At 47.0% G+C, this 27,740-nt stretch overlaps 1 protein-coding gene and 1 non-coding gene across 2 annotated transcripts in view; one reads left to right on the forward strand and one right to left on the reverse strand.

Annotated features, from left to right (window-relative positions):
- ADAMTS17 (ADAM metallopeptidase with thrombospondin type 1 motif 17) overlaps positions 1 to 27,740 on the forward strand; it is a 180,222-nt gene that overhangs the window by 67,783 nt on the left and 84,699 nt on the right. Inside the window, exon 8 of the mRNA XM_015421670.1 lies at positions 14,667 to 14,787. Within this exon, the coding sequence (XP_015277156.1) occupies positions 14,667 to 14,787 (121 nt within the window). The remainder of the gene's footprint in view (positions 1 to 14,666; positions 14,788 to 27,740) is intronic.
- TRNAA-UGC lies at positions 2,083 to 2,154 on the reverse strand. Its single transcript has one exon. It is a non-coding gene; the product is annotated as a tRNA-Ala (tRNA).

Here is a 27,740-nt window from a genome sequence, read left to right on the forward strand (position 1 = left end):
TGAAGGGCAGTGTTCCTTCTCAGCTGAGTTGGTATGAGCTAGCTCACAGTTTTTTAGCCTCTGGCTCTCACGTTTTGGAGGGTTGGCGGAGTTTCACACGTGGTTGTATTCACAAAAGCTTTGAGACGAGGAAAGGGGAATTCTTCAGAGCACCTTTCCACAGAAACTACATGAGTTAGGAAAAAAAGAACGGAAGACCTGCGCCTGCGTCTAGCAAAGACCTGAAAGACCCACGTCAGTAAAAACATCGCCAGCACCAAGCAAGAACCGCCGTGGAAAAAAGCTAAGAAGAAAAGAAGACCCTGCTGAAAATAGGGGGTGCCTGGGTAAGGAATTCACCTCCCCTGTCTATGTGCCCCTAGGTTAGAATAACTGTACAAACTATGTAAACCGCCCCGAGTCTACAGAAAGGGGCGGTATAGAAATCCAATGTGTAATGTAATGTTTTTGTCTTGGCTCAGGAAGGATGGCTCCAGAGCAAACTAAGTGATGCAGTAGCCAAATGGCTCGCTCACAACTTTCATGCCAGGAGCTCACAAAGTAGAATTTTTGCTCACAAGACTGCACAGTTTAGAGGTGAAGGGTGGGGTATAAAACCAACTCCTCCTCCTCTTCCTCCTCCAGGGGAACTGATCTCTGTGGTCAGGAGCAGTGTTCCCTCTAAGCTGAGTCAGTGTGAGCTAGCTCACAGTATTTTAGCCTCCGGCTCTCACGTTTTTGTCTTAGCTCAGGAAGGAGGGCTCCAGAGCAAACTGATTTATGCAGCAGCCAAACCACTTGCCCACAACGTTGATGCCGGCAGCTCACAAAATAGAATTTTTGCTCACAAGACTCCACAGCTTAGAGGGAACATTGGTCAGGAGATCAGTTGTAATTTCTGTAGGTCTCCAGGCCCTACCTGGAGGGTGCCTACTCTAGTTCCCTTCCTGGTGAACGGATGTTGGCAGGATGAGGAAGGTCAAAGAAGGAAGAGGAGGAGGAGAAGAAGATTGGATTGAAACCCCACCCTTCATGTTGTGTCCGCTGACCGCCACCAGAGGCCAGCGAGACCCAGAGCTTGACTCCGGGTGAACAATGGGGACTAGGCTCCTAATCCCTCCACTGGGGAACCAATGGGAACCATGGCGGGAGATTCAAACCCGCCAACGGGACCCAGGGGTGTGTCCCCAAGGGTGTATATAGTTGGCCTGCCGGCCATTAGAATTAGTTCGTGTTGTGTACCAATAAAGCGTGCTATGCACTATGCCGGTCTTTGTCCTTCGTCCATGCGGCTAACCCACTACACAATACTTCACTACCCAAAGGCGTCTCAGAGCGGCTTGCAATCTCCTTTCCCCTCCCCTCCCCACAACAGACACCCTGTGAGGCGGGTGGGGCTGAGAGAGCTCTGAGAGAGCTGCTCTTGAGAGAACAGCTCTCAGAGAACTCGTGACTGACCCAGGGTCACACCAGCAGCTGCACGTGGAGGTGTGAGGACTCAAACCCAGTTCTCCAAGATTAGAGTCCGTGCTCCTAACCACTACACCAAACTGGCTCGCCTTCACCAGGACACCTTCCTCAGTAGCCCTCTCCAGAAACTGGTGTGGGCACTGTTACGCTGTATATTTCTCCAACCCTGAGCCTCAAAACTGGCTGGTGTGGGTAGAGTAGACAGTATTGTGACATTGGGATACAAGGTAAACTACAGACATGAACACACATGAAGCTGCCTTATACTGACTCAGACCGCTGGTCCGTCAAGGTCAGTGTTGTCTGCTCAGACTGGTAGCGGCTCTCCAGGGTCTCAGGCAGAGGTCTTCCACATCACCTCCTTCCTGGTTCTTTGTAACTGGAGATACCGGGGATTGAACCTGGGACCTTCTGTGTGCAAAGCAGATGCTCTGCAACTGAGCCACGGCCCCTCTTTACAGCTCTCCAGGGTCTCAGGTGGAGGTCTTTCACACCACCTACATCCTGGTCCTTTTAACTGGACATGCCGGGGATTGAACCGGGGACCTTCTGCATGCCAAGCAGATGCTCTACCACTGAGCCAGGGTCCCAGGTCAAGGTCTCTCCCATCACCTACTGCCTGATCTTTTTAACTGGAGATGCCGGGGATTGAACCTGGGACCTTCTGCGTGCAAAGCAGATGCTCTGCCACTGAGCCACAGCCCCTCCTCTACACAAGGAGAAGATAACTCAACAAGGGGCTGCCATTTTCACTGGTAGCTTTGTGTTTCTTTCAACGGCCCGGAACTGAATCCCCACTCTGCCGCTGAAGTTTGCCTGGTGACCCTGGGCTAGTCACACACTCTCAGCCTAATCCTCCTCACGGGGGTGTTGTGATAAAATGGAGGAGAGGAGAATGATGTGGGCCACTCTGGGTCCCCAGTGAGGAAAAAGTCAAGGTATAAGTGATGCAAGGAAATTAATTATAATGTTCCACCCAAAGTTATGGGTTTTTAAAATAAGCTGTGTGGTAGTGCCGTTTGGCTGCGGTGGCTCAAGTGGTTAAGACGCTGAACTGCAGGCTGTGGAAGGTCGGTAGTTCAGCAGTTCGAGACCCGGGTGTGCTGCATGACGGAGTGAGCTCCCGTCTCTAGTTCCAGTTCCTGCCAACCTAGCAGTTCGAAAGCAAGAAATTGCAAGTAGATAAATAGGAGCTGCGGTGGCTCAAGTGGTTAAGACGCTGAACTGCAGGCTGTGGAAGGTCGGTAGTTCAGCAGTTCGAGACCCGGGTGTGCTGCATGACGGAGTGAGCTCCCGTCTCTAGTTCCAGTTCCTGCCAACCTAGCAGTTACAGCGCTGGCTCTTTGGCTTGGAAACGGAGATGAGCGCCGCAACCCTAGAGTCGGATTCGACTGGCTTTCGAGCAAGGGAAACCTTTACCTAGTGCTGTTTTGGTAACAGAGGTGGTTGATGCTGTCGCCGTCAAATCACAGCTGACTTCCGGAGACCCCGTAGAGTTTTCGAGGCAAGAGACGAGGTGGTTTACCATTGCCTGCCTCCGCATCACAACCCTGGACTTCCTTGGTGGACTCCCCTCCAGGGACTTCCCAGGGCTGACCCTGTTTAGCTTCTGAGATCTGACGAGATCTGGCTAGCCTGGACTATCTGGGTCAAGGGATAACAGAGGTAGGTCTGGGGGGGTTGTTTTGGGGTTTTTTAACTTATTTCCTCTTCTCTACTGTAATATATCCATCCCAGACCGCGTGCACGGCCATTGCACCACACGGTCAGGCAAAGCAGTCGAGCTTCACTCACAAGAACAATGGGACAAGCAGATCCTAGCCGGCACCTATCGGCAGGTTAGGCTCCCAGTCGAGAGCCTATGGAACTCTCGACCACTGTAAATATCCAATCAAGAGTGTGTGGGTGTGTTTTGGGTGCGGGGTTGTTGTGCATATAAACCAGCCTGCGAGCTGGGCAACTTGTCTTTGTTCCGAGCTGAAATAAAAGTATGAGAGCTGAAATCACTAGTAAGTCTCAGTACTTTTCATCTACCCAACCAGGTGTCATGAACAGATTTTTGGATTAGACCCACCTCCCTTCTCCCTGGGATCCGATCCCTTTGCAAGACTGATGAGAAACTATTCCTCATCAGCCATAGACTGTAAATCAGGCCCTCTGCAACGGGGCATGTCTCCACCTTCCAACGAGCAGTAACCTGCTCTCCCCGCCAAGTGAGATTCTTTACAAGCCCCCCGAGCTCAGGAGGTACCTTGTGAAAGGTGAGTTGGGCTTTAAACTTGAGAGCAGCCTTCATAAACTATGTAGCCAGGTGACAGAAAACTCCGCTCGCATCTGAGACCGTCAAGGTAGGGAGCAGCTGGTTCGAAAGAAGACAGTTTTAAGAGGCTTGTGAACAAGCTGGCAATGGAAGTTCCATACAGTGCCCCCACCCCCAGACACAGTATGATGGGCTACATAAGAATGTGTTCAAATGTATGTCTGTCTACAGACAGACAAAAGAGGCGTTTTTCCCCCAGAGAGGCAGTTTGAAAAAAGGATTCCTCCTCCCATTCCTGTCTCTGATTCTTTTGCTTTTTAAAAAGTTGGTTTAGTATTGTTTCAGAAACCTACCGTATTGGACAAGGGTGTGTATGCTTGGCCTGGCACCCCGGTTAATCAAGACAGTTGACAGCTGTCCCTGGTCAAATATTGTAAAATGTTTCCCCAAAGCCAAGGATGATAATACATAGGTGGCAATTTCTCTTTTTAAAATTTCATGTAACTTTAAAAAAAAATATTGATGCAGTGTAGCAGTTAGAGCGTCAGGCTAGGGTTTGAGAGACCCAGGTTTGAATCCTTGCTCTGCCTCAGACACTTGAGCTAGTTCCCAGACTAACCTACCTCACAGGGTTGTTATGAGGATAAAATGGAGGGGAGGAGAGCAACGCAAGCTACTTTGAGGAGAAAGGTGGAGGATAAATAAATAAATAGTGAGAAATGTAGCAAAACCTCTTATTGGCTGGCTGTTGTAGCTGCGGGTATTCCCAAACAGGGAGAATTGGCCTGCTAAACAGAACTGCATTGAAAAACCAACCCTGAACTGGCTCAAGAGTTCACTTTACCTGAAGTCTACTGAAGGTGAGCATTAATAAGGATGGGCATGAACCAAACCACAGAGCAAAATTCATGAGGTATGTTGCCCGGTTTGTGGTTCACAAACTTCCACGAACTTTTAGAGCGGTTTGTTGTGGTTTACGGGTGGAGCAGAAAGCAAGGGTTTAAAGGAACTCTGAGTCCCTTAAAAAATTTTGCTTTCTGTTCCCCGCAAAAGCCACAAAAACAGCTGAGTAGCGGGAGGCACTCCCCACCACTCAGCCATTTTAGATTGTCTTATTTAGTCCCTTTAAACTTTAAAAGGACTGCAGCTTGAAAATCAGCTGCCAGGTGGGGAGGTGATCCCTGCTGTTTAGCTCTTTCAGGCTGTCTTCTGCAGCCTCTTTAAAGTTTAAAAGGACTGCAGGAGACAGCCTGAAAGAGCTGCATGGTGGGGAGTGCCTTCCCGCCGCACAGCTGTTTTGCATTCGGGACTGCATAAGACAGCCCAAAACGGCTGAGCAGCAGGGAGCAAGCTGCTTCCCACTTCACAGCTGTTTTTCGGGCTGTCTGTGAACCCTGTTTAAAGGGACTGTAGTCCCTTTCAGTGGGGTTTGCAGGGCCACAAGCCACATGAACCGGTTCGGTTCTTGAACGAGCCTCCCGGTTTGGTTTGTGGTTTGGTTCATGGTTCAGCCTCGAGCCATGAACCAAACTGCATTTTCCCAGTTCATGCCCGTCCCTAAGAATTGCATGCTGTCGAAACTCATACTCCATATACAGGGCGTTTAGGTGGTGTCTCTAGTTATATGTTGAAAATTCATCTTGATGCAAATCAGAACAGTGGAGCTTTTTGCGGGAATTTACTCAGTTCTGCAAATTCAGAGCTGTCATGTGAAGAAGAGCAGCTGTAGCCCGCAGGGTCATTGTGTGTTGGCCTTTCCAGGGCTACTGGATAGTTCTTGGGCAAGTGTTGGCAGCGCAGAGAGATTTGCTCTCCTGGCACGACATTCCCATGATTAATTTGCAGCATGACACATGACGACGTCAATATTTACATGCCGTTGACAGCGGCTTTTGGCTCAGCTTCGCATATGGGAAGCATTATGCCATTCTCTGAGTCGCGCTGTCATTTCTCGCATGAGGCAAGCGTGCAGAACAGCAAACAGCATTGTCCCAGCGCGAGCAACACCCGAGCCATATGCACTCCGTGTCAACTGGTGTTCTGTGGAGATATCCAAAAACCACATTTAAAAAAAAAAAGAATCCTTTAAAAATACCAAATCAGCATAAAATTCATATTTCATGCCAAGAGAGAAGTGGAATGACTTTAAAAAAAAAAAACAGGATGGAAGGAAGGAAGGGAGAAATGCATTCCACCCAATGAGTCTTTTCAGAATGTAGGTTGTTAAAAAGAATGAGATAGATTGTTTACCCAGAGAGGCATCCATGCTGTTTAGCAAAGCAAAACTGTTGCAGGGTTCATTATAGAACAGGGTGACGCATTGAGTTGCTTCGCTTCTCTCCGTACCTTGAGGGATCGCACTGGGCGCAGTGAGAGACCCAAACGAGAGGGATAAGCTGTTGCTAGGGTATGACAGTTCACTTGGGAGACTTAGACGAATCCCCAGCATCAGTCGTGAGGATGTGCGATCCGCTGCTTAGGGCCCCCTGCTTGTGAATGGGCCTTCTGTTGCCTCAGAGACAGCTTCTCGCTCTTCCACAGCCTCTTTCCATGTCATTTCTGCCTTTCAAATCAGTCAATCCTAAAAGAAATCAACCCTGACTGTTCCCTGGAAGGCCAGATAATGAAAATGAAGCTCAAATACTTTGGCCACCAAATGAGAAGGGAGCACTCACTGGAGAAGACCCTGATGCTGGGAAAGATTGAAGGTCAAAGAAAACGGGGACGGCAAAGGATGAGATGGTTAGACAGTGTCATAGATGCAACGAACATGAAACTGAGCAAACTTCAGAGGACAGCGGAAGACAGGAGGGCCTGGCGGGATCTCGTCCATGGGGTCGCGAAGAGTCGGACTCGACTGTGCGACTGAACAACAACAAATGACAGAACCTTCATTCGAATGCTGAAGTTCCCAAGCAGCTCACCAGCTCAGAAAGCAAGGACATTCCCCTAAAGAGCATTATAGCTCATGCCGCTTCCCCCCTCACCCTGCCACGCCTCCAGTCCATATCTGACCACTGGGGTCGAAGGATGGCCTTTCCATATCTGACCGCTGGAGTCAAAGTGTGATGTATTCAATAGCTGCCATTGTAATACATGAAGGTATGTGAAACACCTAATTGAAGTTCCGTGTCAAACTTCATCCTGGGCTAGGATCCTAATCCCTCCAATCCTATTGGTAGTCCAAGAAGAACCAACCAATCACGTGCCAGCAAGCTCCCTGAGCGGGAACGTCTGTGATTGGACTTTATCTATACAATCTTATTGGTTGGTATGTGTATAGTAGGCGTGGCTACATTAGCCGGGAGAGTTTAAAAGCAGAACAGCTTCAATGCAAAAGTTGTTCTGGCTATTCATCAGAGGTAGATTCGGGGGGGATTGCGGGGGATCGCAGTTCCCCTGGGCGGGGGGCGGGGCACATGACGACACCCCGCCCCCTGCCTCCGGCCGCCCCGCTTCCGGCCCTCATTCAGCCAGGAGGAGGCAGGAGAAGAGGGAGGGTAAGTTGCTTCCTCCCTGCCTCTCCCTACCCCTGCCTGCCTGGGGCCAGGGAGGGCCTTGGCGGGGCTTCCTCGCACTCCCGCCGGCCTTGTAGGTCCACCACCAGGCCCCAGACGGATTTTGGGGGTGGAGCCTGAGTGGTGGGTTTAGATTCAGAGGAATTAGTTGTGTTAGTCTGTTGCTGCAAAATAGTCCAAGAGTTCAAATAGCACCTTTAAGACTAACAAATAGCACCTTTAAGACTAACCTTTAAGATGAAGACTGAGTGGTGGGTGTGGCCTTATGACACACTTCCAGTGATGTCAGGGGGTGTGGCATATGCTAATGAGTTATGCTAATGAGTTCCCCAAGCTTTTTTTCTACGAAACGACCCCTGCTATTCATGTTGATCTGTTTGGAGTTGAGTTACGAGTTGCTGAATAAAGCTGATCTTTTGCTGAAATCACTCTCTGACTCTTTTTTAAGTAACCGATTGAACACAAAGGACTGCCTTTGCTCTCAAGCATTATCCCTCATTCCGATATTACTGCTTCACAAACCTTGATGCCCATTTTCTACAGTCCAGAGAACTGTAGAAACATTTCAGGGGCGGGGATTGCAAGATGTATTGAGATGAGGATTTGAATGCTGCCCGTAGGAGACGTAAGATGGCTTTAACCAAAGGAAGTAGAAGTTGTAGGGGGGGGGATAAGTTTATCAATAGCCATAAGCCACAATATGTAGAAGTGCGCAGAGGCAATGGCTTATATCCAACTGTGCTGTTCAGAAGATTTAGGTCATTCTGAAGAAGGGGTGGCGATTTCCTGCAGTTCTCACCTCCAGCTGTGGACCCCCTCTGCTGTTCTTGATCATCCTTCCCCCCTCCGAACAAAATTTCAGGGGATGTAATGAAAGAAGATGCAGGAAAGTCCTGCTCCACAACATCCTATCCACAGGTGAATCTCATTGGATCCTCAGGAACCTCATTGGGTCCTCTTGAGCTTTATGCTGCTTGGAAGCAGCTCCAGGGGTGACTTTAGTGCCCTGTTTTGCCTTGTTTCACTGCTTTCGGAAACAGGATGCTGAACTAGACAGGCCCTGTGATCTGATCCAGCAGGACTCTTCAGGTGACTCACCAAGCCCACTGGCTGGGTATTCTGGGCTGGAGGGAGAAAATAAAACAAGAATGCCAGATGATCTTGTTTGAAGGATCACCACAGATTCCCTTTAAGAACCCTGTTGAGGAAACACATAGGGAATTTTAGCTGAGTAATAAAAAATAAAATAAAAAGTAATAATAAAAAAATAAAAAACATATAGAAATTAAAAGACGCCTGCTCCTTGGGAGGAAAGCGATGGCGAACCTAAACAGCATGATAAAAGTAGAGACATCATCCTGCCAACAAAAGTCCGCATGGTCAAAGCAATGGTATTCCCAGTAGTCATGTATGGCTGCGAGAGTTGGACTATAAGGAAGGCCGAGCGCCGAAGAATAGATTCTTTTGAACTATGGTGCTGGAGAAGACTCTTGAGAGTCCCTTGGACTGCAAGAAAATCAGATCAGTCCATCCTAAAAGAAATTAACCCTGACTGTTCCCTGGAAGGCCAGATAATGAAACTGAAGCTCAAATACTTTGGCCACCCAATGAGAAGGGAGCACTCACTGGAGAAGAAGACCCTGATGCTGGGAAAGATTGAAGGTCAAAGAAGACGGGGACGGCAAAGGATGAGATGGTTAGACAGTGTCATAGATGCAACGAACATGAAGCTGAGACAACTTCAGAGGACGGCGGAAGACCGGAAGGCCTGGCGTGATCTGGTCCATGGGGTCGCGAAGAGTCGGACTCGACTGTGCGACTGAACAATAAAGCCAAGGCCAAGGCAGTAAAAGAAAGATATTTATTAAATCTTGAGTGGATGACCATACATTTTGGCTCAGTGGACTACAAGTTGGTACCAAATGCCCCATGAGAGTGTTTGTGGCCCGGAAACCAATATTTATGATCTTTCTTCGATGGCTGTCAGATTCCCAAAGGAGCAATTTTGCGTCCACCTGGCATTCCCCGTGGTAGCCAAGGAGAGCGTTCTGTTTTGAAAAGGGTAGGAAATGGCCTCGCGTCTCCCTACTTGTAAAGGGGTGCTTGCTAATATCTCTGAGCATACACTCTTGAAATGTTTTCTTTGCTGGTTTTCCTGGATTGCGAGATGGGCACAGAGAACAAAATATGCATGAAGATAGAGAATTGGTTTGTTTTATTTTATTTTATTTATTTGGATTTATATCCCACCCTCCCCATGGGCGGGCTGAGGGAGGGTAACAACAATGTAAAATACAACACAGTTAAAACCAAATTAAAACAGCAGTATTGCACAGGTTGCACAAACGTTGCCTTTTCTCCTATAAAGCGCTAAGGGAAAAAGGGGGAGGGGATCAAATCCAGAACCAAGAGACCATTATATGCTTTTAAGAATCCTGCTTTCCAGGATTTCCTGAACCACTTGGGACCCAACAAGCTGAAACCATGCGCGGTGGCCCATTAAACCTCCTGTTTGGTTTTTTTTTGTCCCCTTGGGGAGGCAGAGAGTTGCCAAGCTCTTGGCCCGTAGCCAGTAAATAGCTGGCGGGTTGTGTTCAACTTGATGATAGATCCCTTGTTGCTTTGGCTTGCTGCCTTGCAAACACTTGCTTTCTAATCCGGATCTGTATGGATGTTACATACCAGTTTAAAGTTTTGACTGTGTGCCTTGGTACTGCATATGTATTAAGATCAGAAACTTTGTGAAAGGAGGTAAGATCCTTGTCTTTGCTACAAGGCCAGTTGTTGTGTGTGGCTGGTGGCCAGGTGAAGTCACCTTGTTCCAGGGGAAGACGTTTATTCTACCATTTAGTGTTAATCAGGTTGCCCTGATGGGAAACAGTATGCCTTGGTGCTTTATTGGTGGTGGAAAGTGCCATCAAGTCACAGCTGATTTATGATGACCCTGTAGGGCAGGGGTGTCAAACTCGTTTTTTATGAGGGCCAGATCTGACATAAATGAGACTTTGTTGTGCCGGGCCATGTGGGTCATAAAATGTAATGCCAGGTAGTGGAGATATAAACTTTATAAAGGACACAAACACAAAGGTGTTTTTTTTTTACTTAAAATAAAAACATGCTTAAAACATTAGCACTCTTGCAATATTTTGTTTATTACACAGTGTCTGATAACCGACGCCTCTTGCTCTGAATTATTGCATCAAAATGTCTGTGCTCTTGCAATCCTGAGTATGCTGTTCAGGTGTGCAAACCTACGATGACGCAACAGCAGCAGAACTGGAAGAAGAAGCAGAAGACAGCCAGTTTCACTGCGGGCCTGATAGAAGCCCTTCGGGGGCCTCATCCGGCCCCCAGGCCGCATGTTTGACACCCCTGCTGTAGGGTGTTCAAGGCAGAAGGCAAACGGAGGAGGTTTGCCATTTCCTGCCTCTGCATAGCAACCCTGGACTTCCTTGGTGGTCTCCCATCCAAGTAATATCCAGGGCTGCCCTTGCTTAGCTTCTGAGAGTTGACGAGAGTGAGCTAGCCTGCCCCATCCTGGTTAGGGCTGGTACTTTGTTCGAGACAAAGTACTGGAACATTTCCTGTAGGGCCTGGTTTTACTTATGCCTAAATGAATGGCAACCAAAAAAACCCCAAACCCACAAGCAGTGCTCCCTCTAACCTGTGGAGTCTTGTGAGCAAAAATTCTACTTTGTGAGCTACCGGCATTAAAGTTGTGAGCGAGCCATTTGGCTACTGCATACATTAGTTTGCTCTGGAGCCGTCCTTCCTGAGCTGAGACAAAAATCTGTGAGCTGGAGGCTAAAAAACTGTGAGCTGGCTCACACTAACTCAGCTTAGAGGGAACACTGCCCACAAGACTTAAAATGATTCTGCCCACTTTTTGATGTTTTGGTGCTTTTCTTACAGCCCGCAAAGCAGCCCAATGTCAGCAAGCTGCCATGTTTGATCAGATGTATATATGCTTAACCTGTAAGTTCCTTTAACCCTACTTTCCTTTCTGTAATAGGTCATATGTTGACAGTTGTTGCCTAGCATCCCAAGTGCATGCTCACAAACGAGTAGCTTGTTAATGAAATGCAAAACACTTCAAGGGCAGGAGGGAGATAAGGAGGATTGCTTTAGTCTGCTGGATTTTGCTTTTATTCAGAGGCCTGGCACATAAATGTTTGGGATTACATAGACCGTTAGGATTCCCAGGACTTTGGCGCTTCTTTATTCCCGGGCGGGAATATGTCTCATTGGTGTAGAGGCTGTTTGAACTCCTTTCATACTACCTGCTTGATTCCTCAGATGTCATTCTAAACAGAAACCTTGTTAGTGAAACATCTTTTCAATAAAGTCGTCCTCTTGACTGAGAAGTGACTCGTTGATCGATGGTACCCTTACACCCATTGGGCATGACTAACCGCGCATGTCAGCAAAGCCTCTTGATATATGTGGTGGGAGGGCATATCTGTGATCCTGATGCCCTTTTGCGTGAGAGCCAGTTTAGTGAAGTGGTTAAGAGTGGCGGACTCTAATGTGGAAAACTGGGTTTCAAGAAGAAGAGATTGGATTTATACCCCGCCCTTCACTACCAGAAGGAGTCTCAGAGCGGCTTACGAACACCTTTCCCTTCCCCTCCCCACAACAGACACCCTGTGAGGTGGGTGGGGCTGAGAGAACTCTGACACAAACTGCTCTTTTTCAAGGACAGCTGTGCCAGAGCTTGTGACTGACCCAAAGTCACATCAGCAGGTGCAAGTGGAGGCGTGGGGAATCAAACCCGGTTCTCCCAGATTAGAGTCCGCACACTTAACCACTACACCAAACTGGCTCTCACACCAACCTGGCTTGGTTCCCCACTCCTCCGCATGCAGCTGCTGGTATGAGCTTGGGTAAGTTAAAGTTCTCTCAGAGCTGTTCTCTCATGAACAGTCCTCAGAAGAGCTCTCTCAGCCCCACCTTCCTCAGAGGGTGTCTGTTGTGGGGAAAGGAAGGGAAAGGAGATTGTAAGCTGCTCTGAGACTCTGAGTGAAGGGTGAGGTATAAATCCAATCTCCTCCTCTTCTTCTACTTCCTCTTCTTCCTCCTCCTTCACCCAGTCGTGGTAGTTTTTGCAATCCCAGGCAGGCAGCACTTGATGAACCACCATACATTACGCAGCTCGTTGAATGGCTTCAGCATGTTGGGGTCACAAGCTGTGCAGGCATGACTCTTCTGGCAGCTGTACCAATCTTTGCTCATTGAATGACAATTCCGTAATTCGTCAGGTTTGTATTGTCTAGCGGTAGTGAAGATAAGCATCGTTTCTACTCTGATAGATTTGAACATTTCAAACCTAGGCATGCATCTTGTATTAGCTGCAAATGGGTGATTGTCCTTAAAAAATGTCCACAGATTTTTGTGTACGTTTTCAGCAGTGTCAAAAAAACATCTTCCCTTTCTTGATAATGTTTTGGTGCTACTTACAAAGGATTTGCCCATTCCTTGGTATTCTCTCTCAGTTTGACCCCCTTTACCCTCAACATGTAGCCAAACCTGATTGGCTGTGACTCACTGTGACATCATGGCATTCACGGCGAGATCACTGGTGGATCAGAAGCATACATGCGACTCATCCAGAAAGCAGAAGTATGCTGTCTGCAGCTGGGGAGAAACACCATAAAAACAGCAGCTACTGGAAATACTGGTCCTAAATAACCCCAGATTAGTTTTTTATCAGGTGCGATTTAGTGTTCTCCCTCTGGAGTTGTTAAATAAGGAGATACTGGGGGAAAAAACATATTTTGAACAGAACTGCCCCTGCAGTAGTCAGGACATGGAAACCATAGGGTATATTCTTCCATATTGTCCTTTTTAAAAAGATCTTCAAGGTGAGCTGCTTTTCCCTGTTCAACAAAAATTCCCAGGAAGAACAGAAGAATCTTATCTTACTGTCCTCCTAGCAGATAAATACCATCAGATTACAGAGGAGGTAGCTAAATTTTGCTCAGTAGCGAAATCTATCCATGCTTAGTTGGAGAAGAAATTGTCTTGTATTCTATTAAACTATGTTAATTTTATATATAGGGTATTTATTGTTTGAAAATGTGCTTGCATTTTTTTTCTTTTTCATTTTATTTGATTTTATAGGATCTTAATTGATTGTATTATGGAAATATTGTTAATTGTTTGTTGTTTAACTACTCTGGTCACTGACCATAGCAATAAATAAATGCTACTTTAAAAAAATATCCCAAAATGGAAACTATGTGGTAATCTGCACAGCCATAATTCTCATGCTATAGCTGACTCCTAATATGCTTCATTTGTTTCGGATATGCTCCCTTTTTTCCAATTAGCGAGATTCTTGTTAGCGTTTAGTAGATCAGTATTTAGTAGTCATGTATGACTGCGAGAGTTGGACTATAAGGAAGGCCGAGCGCTGAAGAATAGATTCTTTTGAACTATGGTGCTGGAGAAGACTCTTGAGAGTCCCTTGGACTGCAAGGAGATCCAATCAGTCAATCCTAAAAGAAATTAACCCTGACTGTTCCCTGGAAGGCCAGATAATGAAACTGAAGCTCAGATACTTTGGCCACCAAATGAGAAGGGAGCAGTCACTGGAGAAGACCCTGGTGCTGGGAAAGACTGAAGGTCAAAGAACACTTTCCCTATGAGGAAAGGTTAAGGCGCTTAGGGCTCTTTAGCTTGGAGAAACGACGACTGAGGGGTGACATGATTGAGGTTTATAAGATTATGCATGGGAAAGAGCAGGTAGAGAAAGAGGTACTTTTCTCCCTTTCTCACAATACAAGAACCCGTGGGCACTCCATGAAATTGCTGAGCGGTCGGGTTAGAACAGATAAAAGGAAGTACTTCTTCACCCAAAGAGGGATTAACACTTGGAATTCACTGCCACAGGAAATAGTGGCAGCTACAAGCATGGACGGCTTCAAAAGGGAATTAGATAAGCATATGGAGCAGAGGTCCATCAGTGGCTATTAGCCACAAGGTATAGATAGGGACTCTGGGGCAAGTGATGCTCTGTCATCTTGGTGCTTGGGGGGGGGGGGTCAGAAATTGAGCAAACTTCAGAGGACGGCGGAAGACCGGAGGGCCTGGTGTGATCTGGTCCATGGGGTCGCGAAGAGTCGGACTCGACTGTGCGACTGAACAACAACAAAAATTTAGTAGATCAGAATTGTCTCCTTCTGATGACAATCATTCCAATGTTTGAGTCCAGTGGCACCTTAAAGACCAACAAAGTTTGATTATGGGTATAAGCTTTCACGTACACACACACTTCCTCACATGGCTACCCACCTGACATTATTTTTTTAATGTAATAGTTGTTTCTTTGTACTGCCCAGTGCTACTTCTAACTTCTGGCGTTCTCTTTCTGTTGCGGGTTGGATTCTTGGCTCGTCTCCTTTCCATCAAAGTAATGCAGAACCTCTTGTTGTTATTAGAAAATTGGCTGTGATGGAATCATTGGCTCGGCTGCCAAAGAAGACCGCTGTGGAGTCTGCAACGGAGATGGCAAAACCTGCAAAGTGGTGAAAGGAGATTTCAACCATACCAAAGGGATGGGTAAGTAGCCCATTCCACAGTCTTAGTCGCTTGGCATGTGGTTCAATGAAAGGCAAGAACATCTGTACTTCCAGAGGGTAAAGCATGTGGAAGTTTGGAGACGAAGTAAAGAAGTTCAACTGAATAACAGTGTACTGCTTGATCTGATATAGGCGTGGAGTGACGTCACTCATAATTTAATTCTTCGTTCAGATGCTGCAGTTTCAGAACATAAGTTTAAGTTTATCCTTAATTAAACATAATTACTCATGCTTGTTTCCTTTCCCCCTTGTTTGGAGGACCTCTTCCCTCTGTTTGGTTGCGTAGTTTCAGAACATGCCAACATTTCTGTCCCAACAATCTTGCCTTACGCATTCAGATCTCAGTGGGGGATCTTAAGAACTTTAGGCATCACAACTAGGGATGGTCTCGAATTTTCCAGCCATTATTGTTCTCTTCATGTTGCTCCCTAGATTCACGGTGTTCAAGCACATACTCCAAAGTGTATGCGTGCTAAAATCAGAGATGGTCAGAGTTCTGTGAGCTACCATTCTGATTAATACGTAGATTTCCCATGTAGAACTTGTGGCATTTATTCAAAATCCATGGGCTCGATCAGTTAACAGTTATTACTGCTCATGGAACGATCTGGGTGAGGAATTTCAGGTTTTCCATGGTCTACTGGGTGATGGAGTTCTCATTCATTTCAATAAAGAGCTCGTGCAGGGTTAAAACTTATACTTCTCATAATGCTGCCTTAAGTTAACATGAGCCACCTGTCATGACCTCTGGCAACTCTTTGAGCTGGGCCACTGAAGGATTATGAAGTCACTTGTTTGGCTTTGGAGCGGCGGAGCTTCTAAAAGTACAGGTGGTTCCAATGCTGCGTGAAGCAAAATCAGACATAATTGAAGAAAATTAGTGAGTACACGTAATACGTCAGAACTGAATACTGTTGATTTATGTTTTGTGAAGTGTAACCATGCTTCTTTTTGTTGGAAATCGTAATCCAGGTTGTTACAGACAAAAATGTAATAGAAATAGGAACATTAAAATCCTAGTGCTGTGATTGTTTTGTTTTCACTGTAAAAGATGGAAAGAGTAATGGAGCCATTAAGAACGGATATACTTGAGTCCAGGAGCACCTTATAGGACAGCAAGATTTATTTATTTGTTTATTAAGAAGAAGAAGAAGAAAAGATTAGATTTATACCCTGCCCTTCACTCGAAGTCTCAGAGCAATTTACAAACTCCTTTCCCTTCCCCTCCCCCCAACAGACACCCTGTGAGGTAGGTGGGGCTGAGAGAGCTCTTGACAGAAAGGGCTCTTTTTCAAGAACAGCTCTGACAGAACTATGGCTTGCCCAAGGTCATCCAGCAGCTGCGAGTGGAGGAGTGGGGAATCAAACCCGGTTCTCCCAGATTAGAGTACATGCACTTATTTATTTATTTATTTATACTTTCAGCTTGTATCCCGCTCGAACCCCCAAGGGGTCTCTGAGCGGCTTACAGTTACTCTTTATCCCTATCTATGGCCACATACAGTCAGGGGTGGGGACTGCCCTACCAGCACCCAGTGGAGGGACTTGCTGTTCTTTTTCCCGGTTCGGCTTATTGTCGGCTCGGCTTTCACTTAACCACTACACCAAACATTACGTTTGTTAACTGCCCAATCCTTACTAATGCAGGGCTCTGGGCGATGTCCAACATTCATAAAAACGTATCACAATAAAAGAAATCTTAATAACATATTTCAAACAGATCAGATGGCGTGTACTAATTTCTCCAATTTCAGACTGCTGGCTACTTCGCAGGCAGGGGAGAGGAGGGCAAGGAAGATACCAGAAGCAGCAGGAACGGAAAAGGGTGCCAACTAGGACGGAAACTGTTGTTCTCAACGAAAAGATTTCGGGGGAATAAATGTTCAACAGTCAAAGCTCCCTGAGACCCCCAAAATCTTGTTGGTCTCTCGGGTGCAACTGCAGACCAACAGGGTTAACCCTTTGAATCTATCGGGTCCATTAGGTTCTGCAGTGAACTTCTGAACTTGCAAGTACTGATTGTAGGATTGGACCTTGCCTTAACTGGCCTTATAAGGGAAGTTTCTTTGCTATCCATCCTAATTTCATGGCAGTGGACAATTTAAATGGGCATTCATGAAGATAATTCTATATAGTGGCCAGCCTGGTTTTTTTCCCATACTCAGTGGCGGCAGCCAGCCACGAAAGCCCAGAATTCAAGAAGACTGAGACTCTAGTCGCAGCCGTGTTGCTAGCAGTGGATATTTGGCTAGTTCCAAACACTCATGAAGATCTTGCTTTTGTCCTGAGTGATTATTTTCTTGAGTAATCAGATTGCATATGCCTCTCGGCAAGGCCCGTCAGCCCTGCTGCAAATTTTCAGCGGTGACATAGAAACATTCCAACAGGGTCCTAGGAAATATGGGGGGGAAAACCCAGTATCTTTTGGATGCAAAATTTCTGAAAACTAGTTTTGAAGAATGTTCCGGAAATGTTCAGTTATCAGATTACCTCATATCCTTATCATTTGGAAATTGTCGGTAAAAAGGAAAGTCTGGAACTGGTATTAAATGTATTGAAGGTTGCCAGAATGGTAGTGGCCCAGTATTGGGGAAGTTTGGGGAAGGAAGCTACCAGATACTGACAAAATGGTGACATAGAACCTGAAGTATTGTTTCATAGAGTTCCCAGTGTGGCTTCATTGGCCAAGGTGACCCATTTTTCTTCAGCTACAGGAGGAGAGTCAAGGAGATGATCAATCTGCTGGCTCATAGTGTATTTTTATTATGTACTAGCACCCACACACACACACACAAACAATGTTTGACAGTGATATATATGTGGACACATTGTTTGTATGCCACAAGGCTTTGTGGGAAGAATATATGAGGTAATATTCCTCCTTTCTGCTGGTTTCCTGTGAAGGAAAATAGAACACACCATGTGAAGGCCGGAGGGTAGATCTTTCCTTCGCTGCAATAGTGTCCCCAGCTTAGTATTTCACTTTCCCCCATAGGAGTGGATATCTACCGTTCACTTATATGGGGGAAAAAATAAATTGGTAATATTCCGACACCACCAGGTGTAGGCTAAACTATCTTCCTCCCACAGCGACCCCTGGCTATTGACAACTGTGCCAGTTTCTACCTGCAGTAGCCCTGTCCAATGTTCCCTCTAAGCTGTGGAGTCTTGTGAGCAAAAATTCTACTTTGTGAGCTGCCAGCATTAAAGTTGTAAGCAAGCAATTTGGCTGCTGCATAAACTAGTTTGCTCTGGAGCCCTCCTTCCTGAGCTAAGGCGAAAATGTGTGAGCTGGAGGCTAAAAAACTGTGAGCTAGCTCACACTAACTCAGCTTAGAGGGAACACTGGCCCTGTCCACTTCAGGCCTAACGACCCAAAACATCTTTTAACTCATTGGGTCCGACTGCATGTGGGGCACTCTGTGCATGGGCAAGTCCAAAGCAATATAAATAACTACCCTCCAGGCCTTTTTCAGCTCGGTAAGATGCCACAGGGGAGAAGCCGGAGCCCGTCTTCTCCTAACACCAAGATCCTGAGCCGAATCAGGTCCCCCACAGGCTTTAAAAATGAAAGTGAGTCGGGTCCTCATTAAAAATATCTTGTATCATTGGGCCTTAATAACCTCAGTGCAGGTTCTGTGTATTGGTTCTGCGTGCACTACAGTGTGACCGGCTTGCTGGGAACTGGCTTTCACAGAGAGACTGGGACGGAGTTTGCTTTGTTTGGAGATAACCTGAATTTCACAATCATGAAATGAATCTTGAGTTCTTCAAAAATGCCTAATGAACCCGGAGAGTCCCGGTGACATCTGTGTTGACACTTGCAGTCTCCTGTTGGAAGCGGACCACTCCGGGAAGGAAGGACTTTGAATGAGTTACCGCAAAGTCAGTTGTCATGAAACTGTATTTATCTTTGAAAAGGGGTGTGGGGGGGGGGCACTACTGACCTGTGCAAACGAGTTTTGTCGATGGAACTAAACCTGCTGCCAATTCCTTTTTCTGTTTCCCAGTATCCAATAGTCAATGTAAGAAGGTTTCCACGTGTGTGATGTCCAAAGCAAAGGCAGCTCCCAAGTGTTTCTCGTGTAAGATGCCCAGTTGCTCTCCGCTCTGGGGGTAGATAACGGTTTGGTGTCGGGTCTTTCTCTGTCTCTCTGCTGGTTGGTTCAAATTGGAAAGCCGCATTACGGGGTGGTGGTGGTGGGGATTGTTTTAAAGAAGCCATGGATAAATTTGAAAGCCTTTTGCTGTGCAGCGTGACTCTCTGGGTTTTCAGAGAACATACACAAGGCCTTTCCTCAGAAGGACTTTGCTTCTATTTTTAGCCGTTCGCAGAAGAAACCGCATCCTGGTGTGGAGTTTTGCTTTTTGCATTGGTCTTTTTGAATGCAGTCGTACCTTTCAGGGTGTTTTAGCTAGGGTTGCCAGCTTTGGGTTGGGAAATACCTGGAGATTTTGGGGATGGAGCCTGGGGAGGGCAGCGTTTTGGGAAGGGGGGGACCTCAGGAGGGTACAGTACCGTGGAGTCCACCCTCCAGAGCAGCCATTTTCTCCAGGGGAACTGATCTCTGTTGTTTAGAGATGAGTTGTAATGCCCAGAGATCTCCCAGCCTCACTTGGAGGTTGCCAACCCTAGTTTTATCCCAGCACACTCCCCGTTACTGGGTTTCCCGAGGCCCACTTCCGTGCTCCCCAAAGCCTTTCCTCTACCTCAGCTGAGCAGGAGCTACCTCAGAGAAGTGCAGGAGGCAACAGCTTTATTTATTTTCCTTCTTTTAGTACCCTGCCTTTCTCCCCAGTGAGGAGTGCCCAAAGGGGCTTACGTGGTTCTTCTCTCCTCTGTTTGATGTTGACGACAGCCCTGGGAGGTAGCTTGGGTGGAGCGCGTGTGACCGGCCCGAGGTCCCCCAGCAGGCTTCGATGGTAGGCTGCCTCATTGGCATCAGACCACCGAAAGTTCCAAAGCGACCATCCAGAAACAGGGTGATGGCTTTGAAGTTTGTCCCTGGCTTCATGATGCGGGCATTTCTGTCTCAGACCGGCAATCCCATGGCTAGAAGTGAACAGAAGATTAGGTGGTTGTTGAGTTGTGAGAACAGGGACAAATGAGTCCTTTTCCTGTCACAAAGGGCTGGCTAATCAGTCCAGTCCTGAGCAGAGTTACACCCTTCCGAGTCCATTGAAGTCAGTGAATGTAGGAAGAACGTAATTCTGCTTAGGACTGCAGTGTACAAAATGCTTTCTTAAAAACCATCAGGGATGACAGTGCTGATGACATCTCCTTACCAAACTTGGACACAGGGAGATTGCAGAGTTGCGAAGAATACCTGCGGGATATGTAGACTTCTGCCTGCAGGTGACTTCATTCATTGAAACTTACCCCAATTGGATAAGCCATGAACCCTGTTCTGTTCCTGGCTGGATGTTTTGTTAAACTATTCAGTTAGATTTCCATCGTGGGTCCTTCCCCTACCCCCATTTGGCACTGAATGTAGCCCTCTGGCAGAAATGTCAACAGCTGGAGTTGCCATGGAGAAGCTAGCTTTGTTCCCAAGGTAAAATAAGTTTCTAGTTCTTATCATTACGGGAAGTGTCCGGAACAGGGTAGGCAGGGCCCAATGTGGCCACGGGATAAACTAAGTACAGTGTGGGGTTCTTAGCTCATGATTAGGCAAAGCAGAATTATATTTATTTATTTATTATTTATGTATTAATCAAATTTATACCTCGCCCTCCCCCGTAGGGCTCAGGGCTTCTTACAGGGCAAGAAATCTTGCAACAATAAAACATCCTATACATTTAAAAACATACTATACAGTTTAAAAGCAATCCCAATACAAATAAAGTGCTCAGTGATCTTCAATGATATGCATAAAATCATCATAATGGAGTTCATCTACTCCCTTGCCTGGACTACCTTGAAAGCGATGTTGTCTTCAAAAAACATCATCTGGATTTCCATAGGGCACTAGCTATGCCCACCCCTGACCCGGATGGCCCAGGCTAGCCCGATGTCATAACAACAACAACAACAACAACAACAATAATAATAATACCTTTCGATTTATTGATCGCTCATCCTGCAGAGCTGCTGGCTCTGAGCGATTTACAGGTACACAAGTTTTCACACGGGACTAACAATGAGTCATAGGGTAAGGGAGGACAACATATAATTCTTTAAATCGCACACTTTTGCAGCCGACGGGGATCATCAGATCTTGGAAGCTATGCAGGGTCAGCCCTGATTAGTATCTGGATGAGAGACCACCAAGGAAGTCCGCCACCACTACGCAGATGCAGACGATGGCAAATTGCCTCCGTTCATTTCTTGCCTTGAAAACCCTAGAGAGGGTCTCCATAAGTTGGCTGCAACTTGACGGCCTCTTTACATGCATACCTACCAGTGATGCAGTTGGTGGTTGCAGAACTCCCGTCCACACGGTTTGGGCTAAGCTGCCTCCAGCTTCCCACTTTCATCCCCCCCTCCCGTGGAACCTCTGGAGGCTGCGAAGGGCAGGGCTCGGGGACAGACGGGAACTGATCTCTGTAGTCGGGTGAGCAACGGTAACTCTGAGAGAGCCCCAGCTCCCACCAGGAGGCGATTAAACAAAAAACGAAACCCGTGCAAAAATAACGAAAAACATTCGACATTCGGTGGCTCAAGTGGTTAAGAAGCTGAACTGCAGGCTGTGGCAGGTCGGTAGTTCAGCAGTTCGAGACCCGAGTGTGCCGCATGACGGAGTGAGCTCCCGTCTCTAGTTCCAGCTCCTGCCAACCTAGCCGTTCGAAAGCAAGAAATTGCAAGTAGATAAATAGGTACCACTTCGGTGGGAAGGGAACAGCGTTCCGTGCGCCTTGGTGTTTAGTCATGCCGGCCACATGACCACGGAAACGTCTTCGGACAACGCTGGCTCTTCGGCTTGGAAACGGAGATGAGCACCGCAACCCTAGAGTCGGATTTGACTGGCTTTCGGGCAAGGGAACCTTTACCTATATATATAGTATACTATGCAAATCAGTAACTCATAAAATACAAAATAACGGAACACGTGGTCCAGATACAGTCCAAGTCAAATTTCTCAAACAGTGAAAAGTCCAAACGTCAATATTTATAATTCCTAATGAGGCCATGGGCAGCCCCTCATATGCGCACCACCCGCTGATGGATTTGCTTTACTGCATGTTTCTCCTAGGGTTACCAGGTCCCCTCGTCGCTCTGGCAGGGGGATTTGGGGGCGTTTCCGGGGTGGATGCAATCAAGCCCCGTCCCGAAGAGCGACCACCCGCCTAGCCATCCCTCTCCCTCCCCTCCTGCCCGATTTAAAGGGCTTCATCTGATTGGCGGGGACCACGTGGCCTGCTGAGCAGCTGGATGGCCCTTTACTTCTAGCAGGAGGGAGGGGGGCAGTTGCTGGGCTCCCATCGACTCACAAAAAGACCCTTTAAAGGCTCTTTTTGTGAGCCGGGTGGGGGCCACGGCACTGATTTCCCCCAGCGCCGCACACTGTGGCCCCCCTCCCCTGCTCACAAAAAGACCCGGGTGGGTGGTTGCTCTTGGGGGCGGGGCTTCCCCACCTGGACCCTCCGGCTGGCAGCTTTATTCTCTGAGCCCTTCAAATCCTACATAAGCTACAACAAGACTAACTTCTCCATGGCTTTCAGTTTCGAGTTTGTCATTTCTTCCATTCAACTCAGCTTAGCAAGCTGCTTCTCAATGGAAGGGCGTTGTAAGGGTTCTCCCCCCCCCCCCAACGGAAAACTTTTAACCACAGGTTAACATTTACTTTCACTCAAGAGATTACCTTCCAATAGGATCCATACCAACTATTTAGTAGTCCGGCCTTCACACTGAAAATCACACTAACATCTGTTTTCACTGTCTGGGGAAACGTAACTTTGCCTTGTAATAGCAACCCACAAAAAGCTTACTTTAGCATTATTTTTTACTTCAGCTGGTTCTTTCTGGTCTTCTTGGAGATGCAGTAGCCACCTTCCATATATTAATCTTCATGGCAGCATAAGCTTTTCATTCTTTCGTTGTTCCCCCCTCTCTCTCTCTCTTTGTCCAGGTGTCTCCTCTAACTCGGGGTCTACCCTATAATTTTGTATGCAGGATTCACTTCACAGTTTTGCATTCCTGAGACGTTGATGTAACCCAGACAAATCCAGAAAGATTGTTGCATGCCAGAAAGAGAGAGCTGTTCCCAGAGCCACTTTTGCGAACGGCTCTCTGAATTGCCAAATAATGAAGTCTTCCTGTGAGGGTTTTGAAGTGTCCTCTTTTAGAGTGAGAAAAATCCATCTAGATAATGGGATTTCCATTAGTCAGAATAATTGATACCCGTTGCTCTTTCTGGTGGAGAAGTTGGTTACAAATGGTTACGAGGATTGTGGCTTGCATGTAACGGAGAAGCTTATTAAAAGCTACCTTTTCTCCAAATGTTGGCAAGCTTCTTTCCAATAATTTATGAGTCCCTCAGGAAGCAGTGACAAATGAATTCTGAAGCCCAGGAAAGCAGCCCTGGAAATATGATCCTACGCTTGTTTGTGAACTTGCATGTACCTGTAAGACATTTCTGGAATTGGTTGACGGGATTAGGTTTCTGTAACCTGCCGTTTGCTGGAAAGCTAGCTTAAAGCTTCCATCCGCCTTTTCTTTCAAAGGAACATGCCCAAGAATTGTACTGTGTGCCCTCCCAAAAAGTAAGGTTCATGGACACCGGACTTAGAGCACTGGCACACCATTGAGCAAATCAAGCAATGAATTGTCCAGCTTTCTAAAAATGTATATACATTTATTCAATTAATCGTATAATGGTTCCTTTTATCTTTTAAAAAGTTGAATCAATTTTAAAACAGATGGAGGGGGGCAAAGATCTGGGTTGGAGCTGAGAGACTGGTGCAGGGCTCAAAACATCTTCAGTTCTAGCTAATCAGCCCAGTGCTCAGACATGGAGAACCTCCATATGCATTGGCAGTAAACCTCTGAATCCCAGTGCTAGGAGATCACATCAGGGGAAGGCTTTGGCCTCTCTGCCCTGTTTTTTGGCCTTCTAGGGCACCTGGTTGGCTGCCGTGTGAAACAGGATGCTGGACGAGATGGTCTGACCCAGCAAGCTGCCTCTTACGTTATGGTGGAGAACTGACCCTGTGGAGAAGTCTGTACAGTTGATGTAAACACAGCAAATACGTCCCTAGAGCAGACCTGCTCCTCAGATTTTCTCCATTCCTATACATCTTTTACTCTGACCTGGATGGCCCAGGCTAGCTTGATCTCAGATCTCAGAAGCTAAGCAGGGTTGACCCTGCTTAATATTTGGACAGGAGATCACCAAGGAATACCAGAGTTGCTACACAAAGGCCGCGGTCACACACACTAAATAATCCACTTTCAATCCACTTCCGATGCACTTCCCAACTGGATTTTGCCAGTTATATCAGAACATAAGAGAAGCCAGTGTTGGATCAGGCCAGTGGCCCATCCAGTCCAACAGTCTGTGTCACACAGTAGCCAAAAATACCAGGTGCCATCAGGAGGTCCACCACTGGGGCCAGGACACTAGAAGCCCTCTCACTGTTGGCCCCCCCAAGCACCAAGAAGACAGAGCATCACTTGCCCCAGACCAAGAGTTCCTATCTATACCTTGTGGCTAATAGCCACTGATGGACCTCTGCTCCATATGCCTATCTAATTCCCTTTTGAAGCCGTCCATGCTTGTAGCCACCACCACCTCCTGTGGCAGTGAATTTCATGTGTGAATCACTCTTTGGGAGTTTGTAAGTTCACACAGTAAAATCCAGTTAGAAGGTGCACTGAATGGGTTGAAAGTGGATTATTGCGTGTGTGTGGCCGCAGCCATAATAGGCAGGCAAATGACAAACCATTTTTGAATGTCTCTTGCCTTGAAAACCCGACAGAGTCGCCATAAGTCGTCTACGACTTGGTGGCACTTTTTACCACCACCGTACATCTTTATATTGAACATCCTGGAAAAGGTGAGCTTTTTGTACTGTGAAAACCGAGATGGGCCCTGGTATGCCACAACTAGGATTAACTGCACGTTCGTATTTTTTTAAAACGATAAATTAATATGACGCACAGTAGGTTTGGGGCATGTTCCAAGGTGACTTCCTAACAATGGTGACTGGGTGTGATTACAAGGTTTTTGTTTTATTTTTTCTTTCTTGTCATTAATCACTTCTTTCCTGTCTGGTGGTTGCTGTTGGTTGGGGTTTGTATGTCAGCACCCAAGTTTCGCAGAAAGATTTTTGCCCTGTTAGAATTTGCCAATCAGAATGTAATTTAGTATCTTGAGTTGGACGTCAGGGAAGAAAAAACAACAACAACCCAACTCCAAATGATATGTCAGACTTCTGTTTGCATTAATACTTATGGATTCCATTACTAAAGGTACAACTCCGTTGCAACACACTTTCTAGTAAGCGAAATGCCAAATCTGTCAGGCTGGCTTCAACGGGAGTCTTTCTTCGCATTACTGCTGCTGCAGATATCTTCCCTCCGGGGGATGTCGAGTTGTTTCTTCGGTAACCTGAGGAGCAGAGAAGAAAATGAAAGGGGTTGATACGCAGTCAGGTGGAGAGATTGGATGATATGGAAATGCAAAATCGGGTGAAGAGAGCAAAGGGAGAACAAAAGGGGGAAATAATAATGCACATCAAAAGGGGCGCCCGTGAGGTCCTTTCGACTTCTGACACGTTGCCTCTTGCAGAACCTTAGATGAATAGGAGTTGTGAAAGGTTGGAAGCAAGAAGGAACTGCAAGCCATTGTTCAATGGCTTGGCCACATAGATTCCATTGCTGGAGAGGTTGTGGTTTTAAGCCTCTGGTCCTGATCAGACGGGTCTTTAGTGCCTGGCAGATTTAAAGGGAATGATCAGACGGCGACATCTGGGAAAAGTGCCGCTTCTGTGATCAATCTGTTCAGCCCTGCCAGGGAGCCGTACTTAAAAGATACCAGTTTCAGTCTGGGGCAAATGCTTGCCAATGGCGAACTTTCCCCTGTCTGATCATTCCAGCGCTCCATCCTCCTGTCGGGATGGTCTGACTCCAGATCATCCCAAATGGCCGCCATTTTAAAAAACTCTTAGCGATATGCGCATAAACGCACAACAGCCACAGAGCTCCACTCAAATGTTCTGGACAGTTTCATGTTTCTGAAGGGCCTGTGAAATTTATGAACTGTGTTAATTGAAACGGTACCCAGAGGAAGGTACTGCTGGCAGTGGTTTAACCATTCGATTCCATGCAAGCACGGAAAAACAAGTACACATTGAGGCACAGATGCACATGCACAAACAGAATTTTTAAAAACCCCGACCACACGGCTCCTTCAGGTGGACGCCATCTAGACACTCCACAGTGGAGTATGCGTGCGGTAAGGGAAGCTGTCTGGTCGTGCAATGCTGGATAAAAAAGATCTGGATCAAATTAGAGCCGGGCCAATGTCGGGATTTGCTGCCCATCTGAACAGGACCTCTGATTTGTGGCAATAACACTCTGCAGACTGAGTTAGGGTACCTGAACAGCAAGAGCGGAGTCCAGTAGCACCTTAAAAGACAGCACAGGAGATCAAGGGAGCTTTGACTCTTGAAATCTTACACCCTGGAAAGCGTGATGGTCTTTAGGGTGCTACTGGCACCTAGCTGTTCTCCCGTAAACCAGCATGGCTACCCACCTGAAAGTGTCTTCGCGGAGGGATGCTCGAGTTTGTTTTAGAGCCTGTTGGTTCCGGATTGCGTTTCTAAATCAACAGGGAGCAGCTACATAGACAAAGGTGTTGGGGTGGGGGCTGTGGGCCCAGGGGAAGATCATCTGCTTGGCATGCTGAAGGTCCCAGGTTCAATCTCTGGCATCTCCAGCTGAAAGCAGCTGGTAGTAAGTGATGTGAAAGTCCCCCTACAAAAAAAACCCCTGGAGAGCCGCTGCCTGTCTGAGTACACTATACTGACCTTGATGGATCCACGGGCTGTATCAGTGGAAGGTAGCTTCAAAAGTGTCCTGGCTCCAGTTTCCTTCTTCCTTCAAGCCAAGAGCTGTCCTTAGTTTTCCTTCACTTTATTGGGGCTTCAGAAGGGCCCAGGAAGGCATTACAGCATCACCTTTCCGCCTTCAGGCCAGCTGCTAAGATGCTCAGCTTGGAACCTCCCAGTGTTGAGTGCTTGGCCCCAGCACCTAATGGCTGCCATTTTTATGGTGTTGCCCCCCTCACTTCACGTTTTCAAAATTCAAAATGTGCCCCACGCTCACAAGCTGAGCAAGATTTGGGAATCCTGCCTTAAAGAGCTGTCGCCGAGTCAAAGGCAGTGGGCCGCAGGCCTAATTTTGCATAAGGCAGCTCCTTGCATAGGCGTAATCTTCGTGGGGGCGGCGGGGCGTGAGCCCCCGTCGAAATTTTCAGGAAGGTGCTCAGCCTCCCCCGGGAGCCACCCTTGCTCCTAGCAAAGCAATGCCTCCCCGCCCCCCCCCCCCCCGGGAAATTGGAAAGTCTACACCCTTGGCTCCTTGTATCTGTGTGAAGGTGTGTGAAAGTAAGAGTTATCTGTAAACACAAAGGGACACTAAATTATCAGAGCAAGGATGCGTAGCTGAAACAAGCCAGGGTTCCTTGAGGCGTTTGATTCAGGGGGTGTCATCTGCGGAAGACAGGAAGGCCTGGCGTGATCTGGTCCATGGGGTCGAGAAGAGTCGGACTCGACTATGCGACTGAACAACAACATCTGCTCCATGTAAACAAGCCAGGAGACAGACAATTAAACGGGCATAATTTGTCACTGCAGTTTTTTTAATTTAGTGAGAGAGAGTTTCTTCTTTGCTCTTCAGGATCAAGACACGGGAAATGACACATTATTCCCAACTGATAATCTCAATTGGAGTTGGGTGGTTTTTTAAAATTATAGTGTCCGCATGATAAA

Source organism: Gekko japonicus, unplaced genomic scaffold, assembly GCF_001447785.1.
Source record: "Gekko japonicus isolate JY-2015 unplaced genomic scaffold, Gekko_japonicus_V1.1 scaffold2455, whole genome shotgun sequence".
Classification (NCBI taxonomy): domain Eukaryota; kingdom Metazoa; phylum Chordata; class Lepidosauria; order Squamata; family Gekkonidae; genus Gekko; species Gekko japonicus.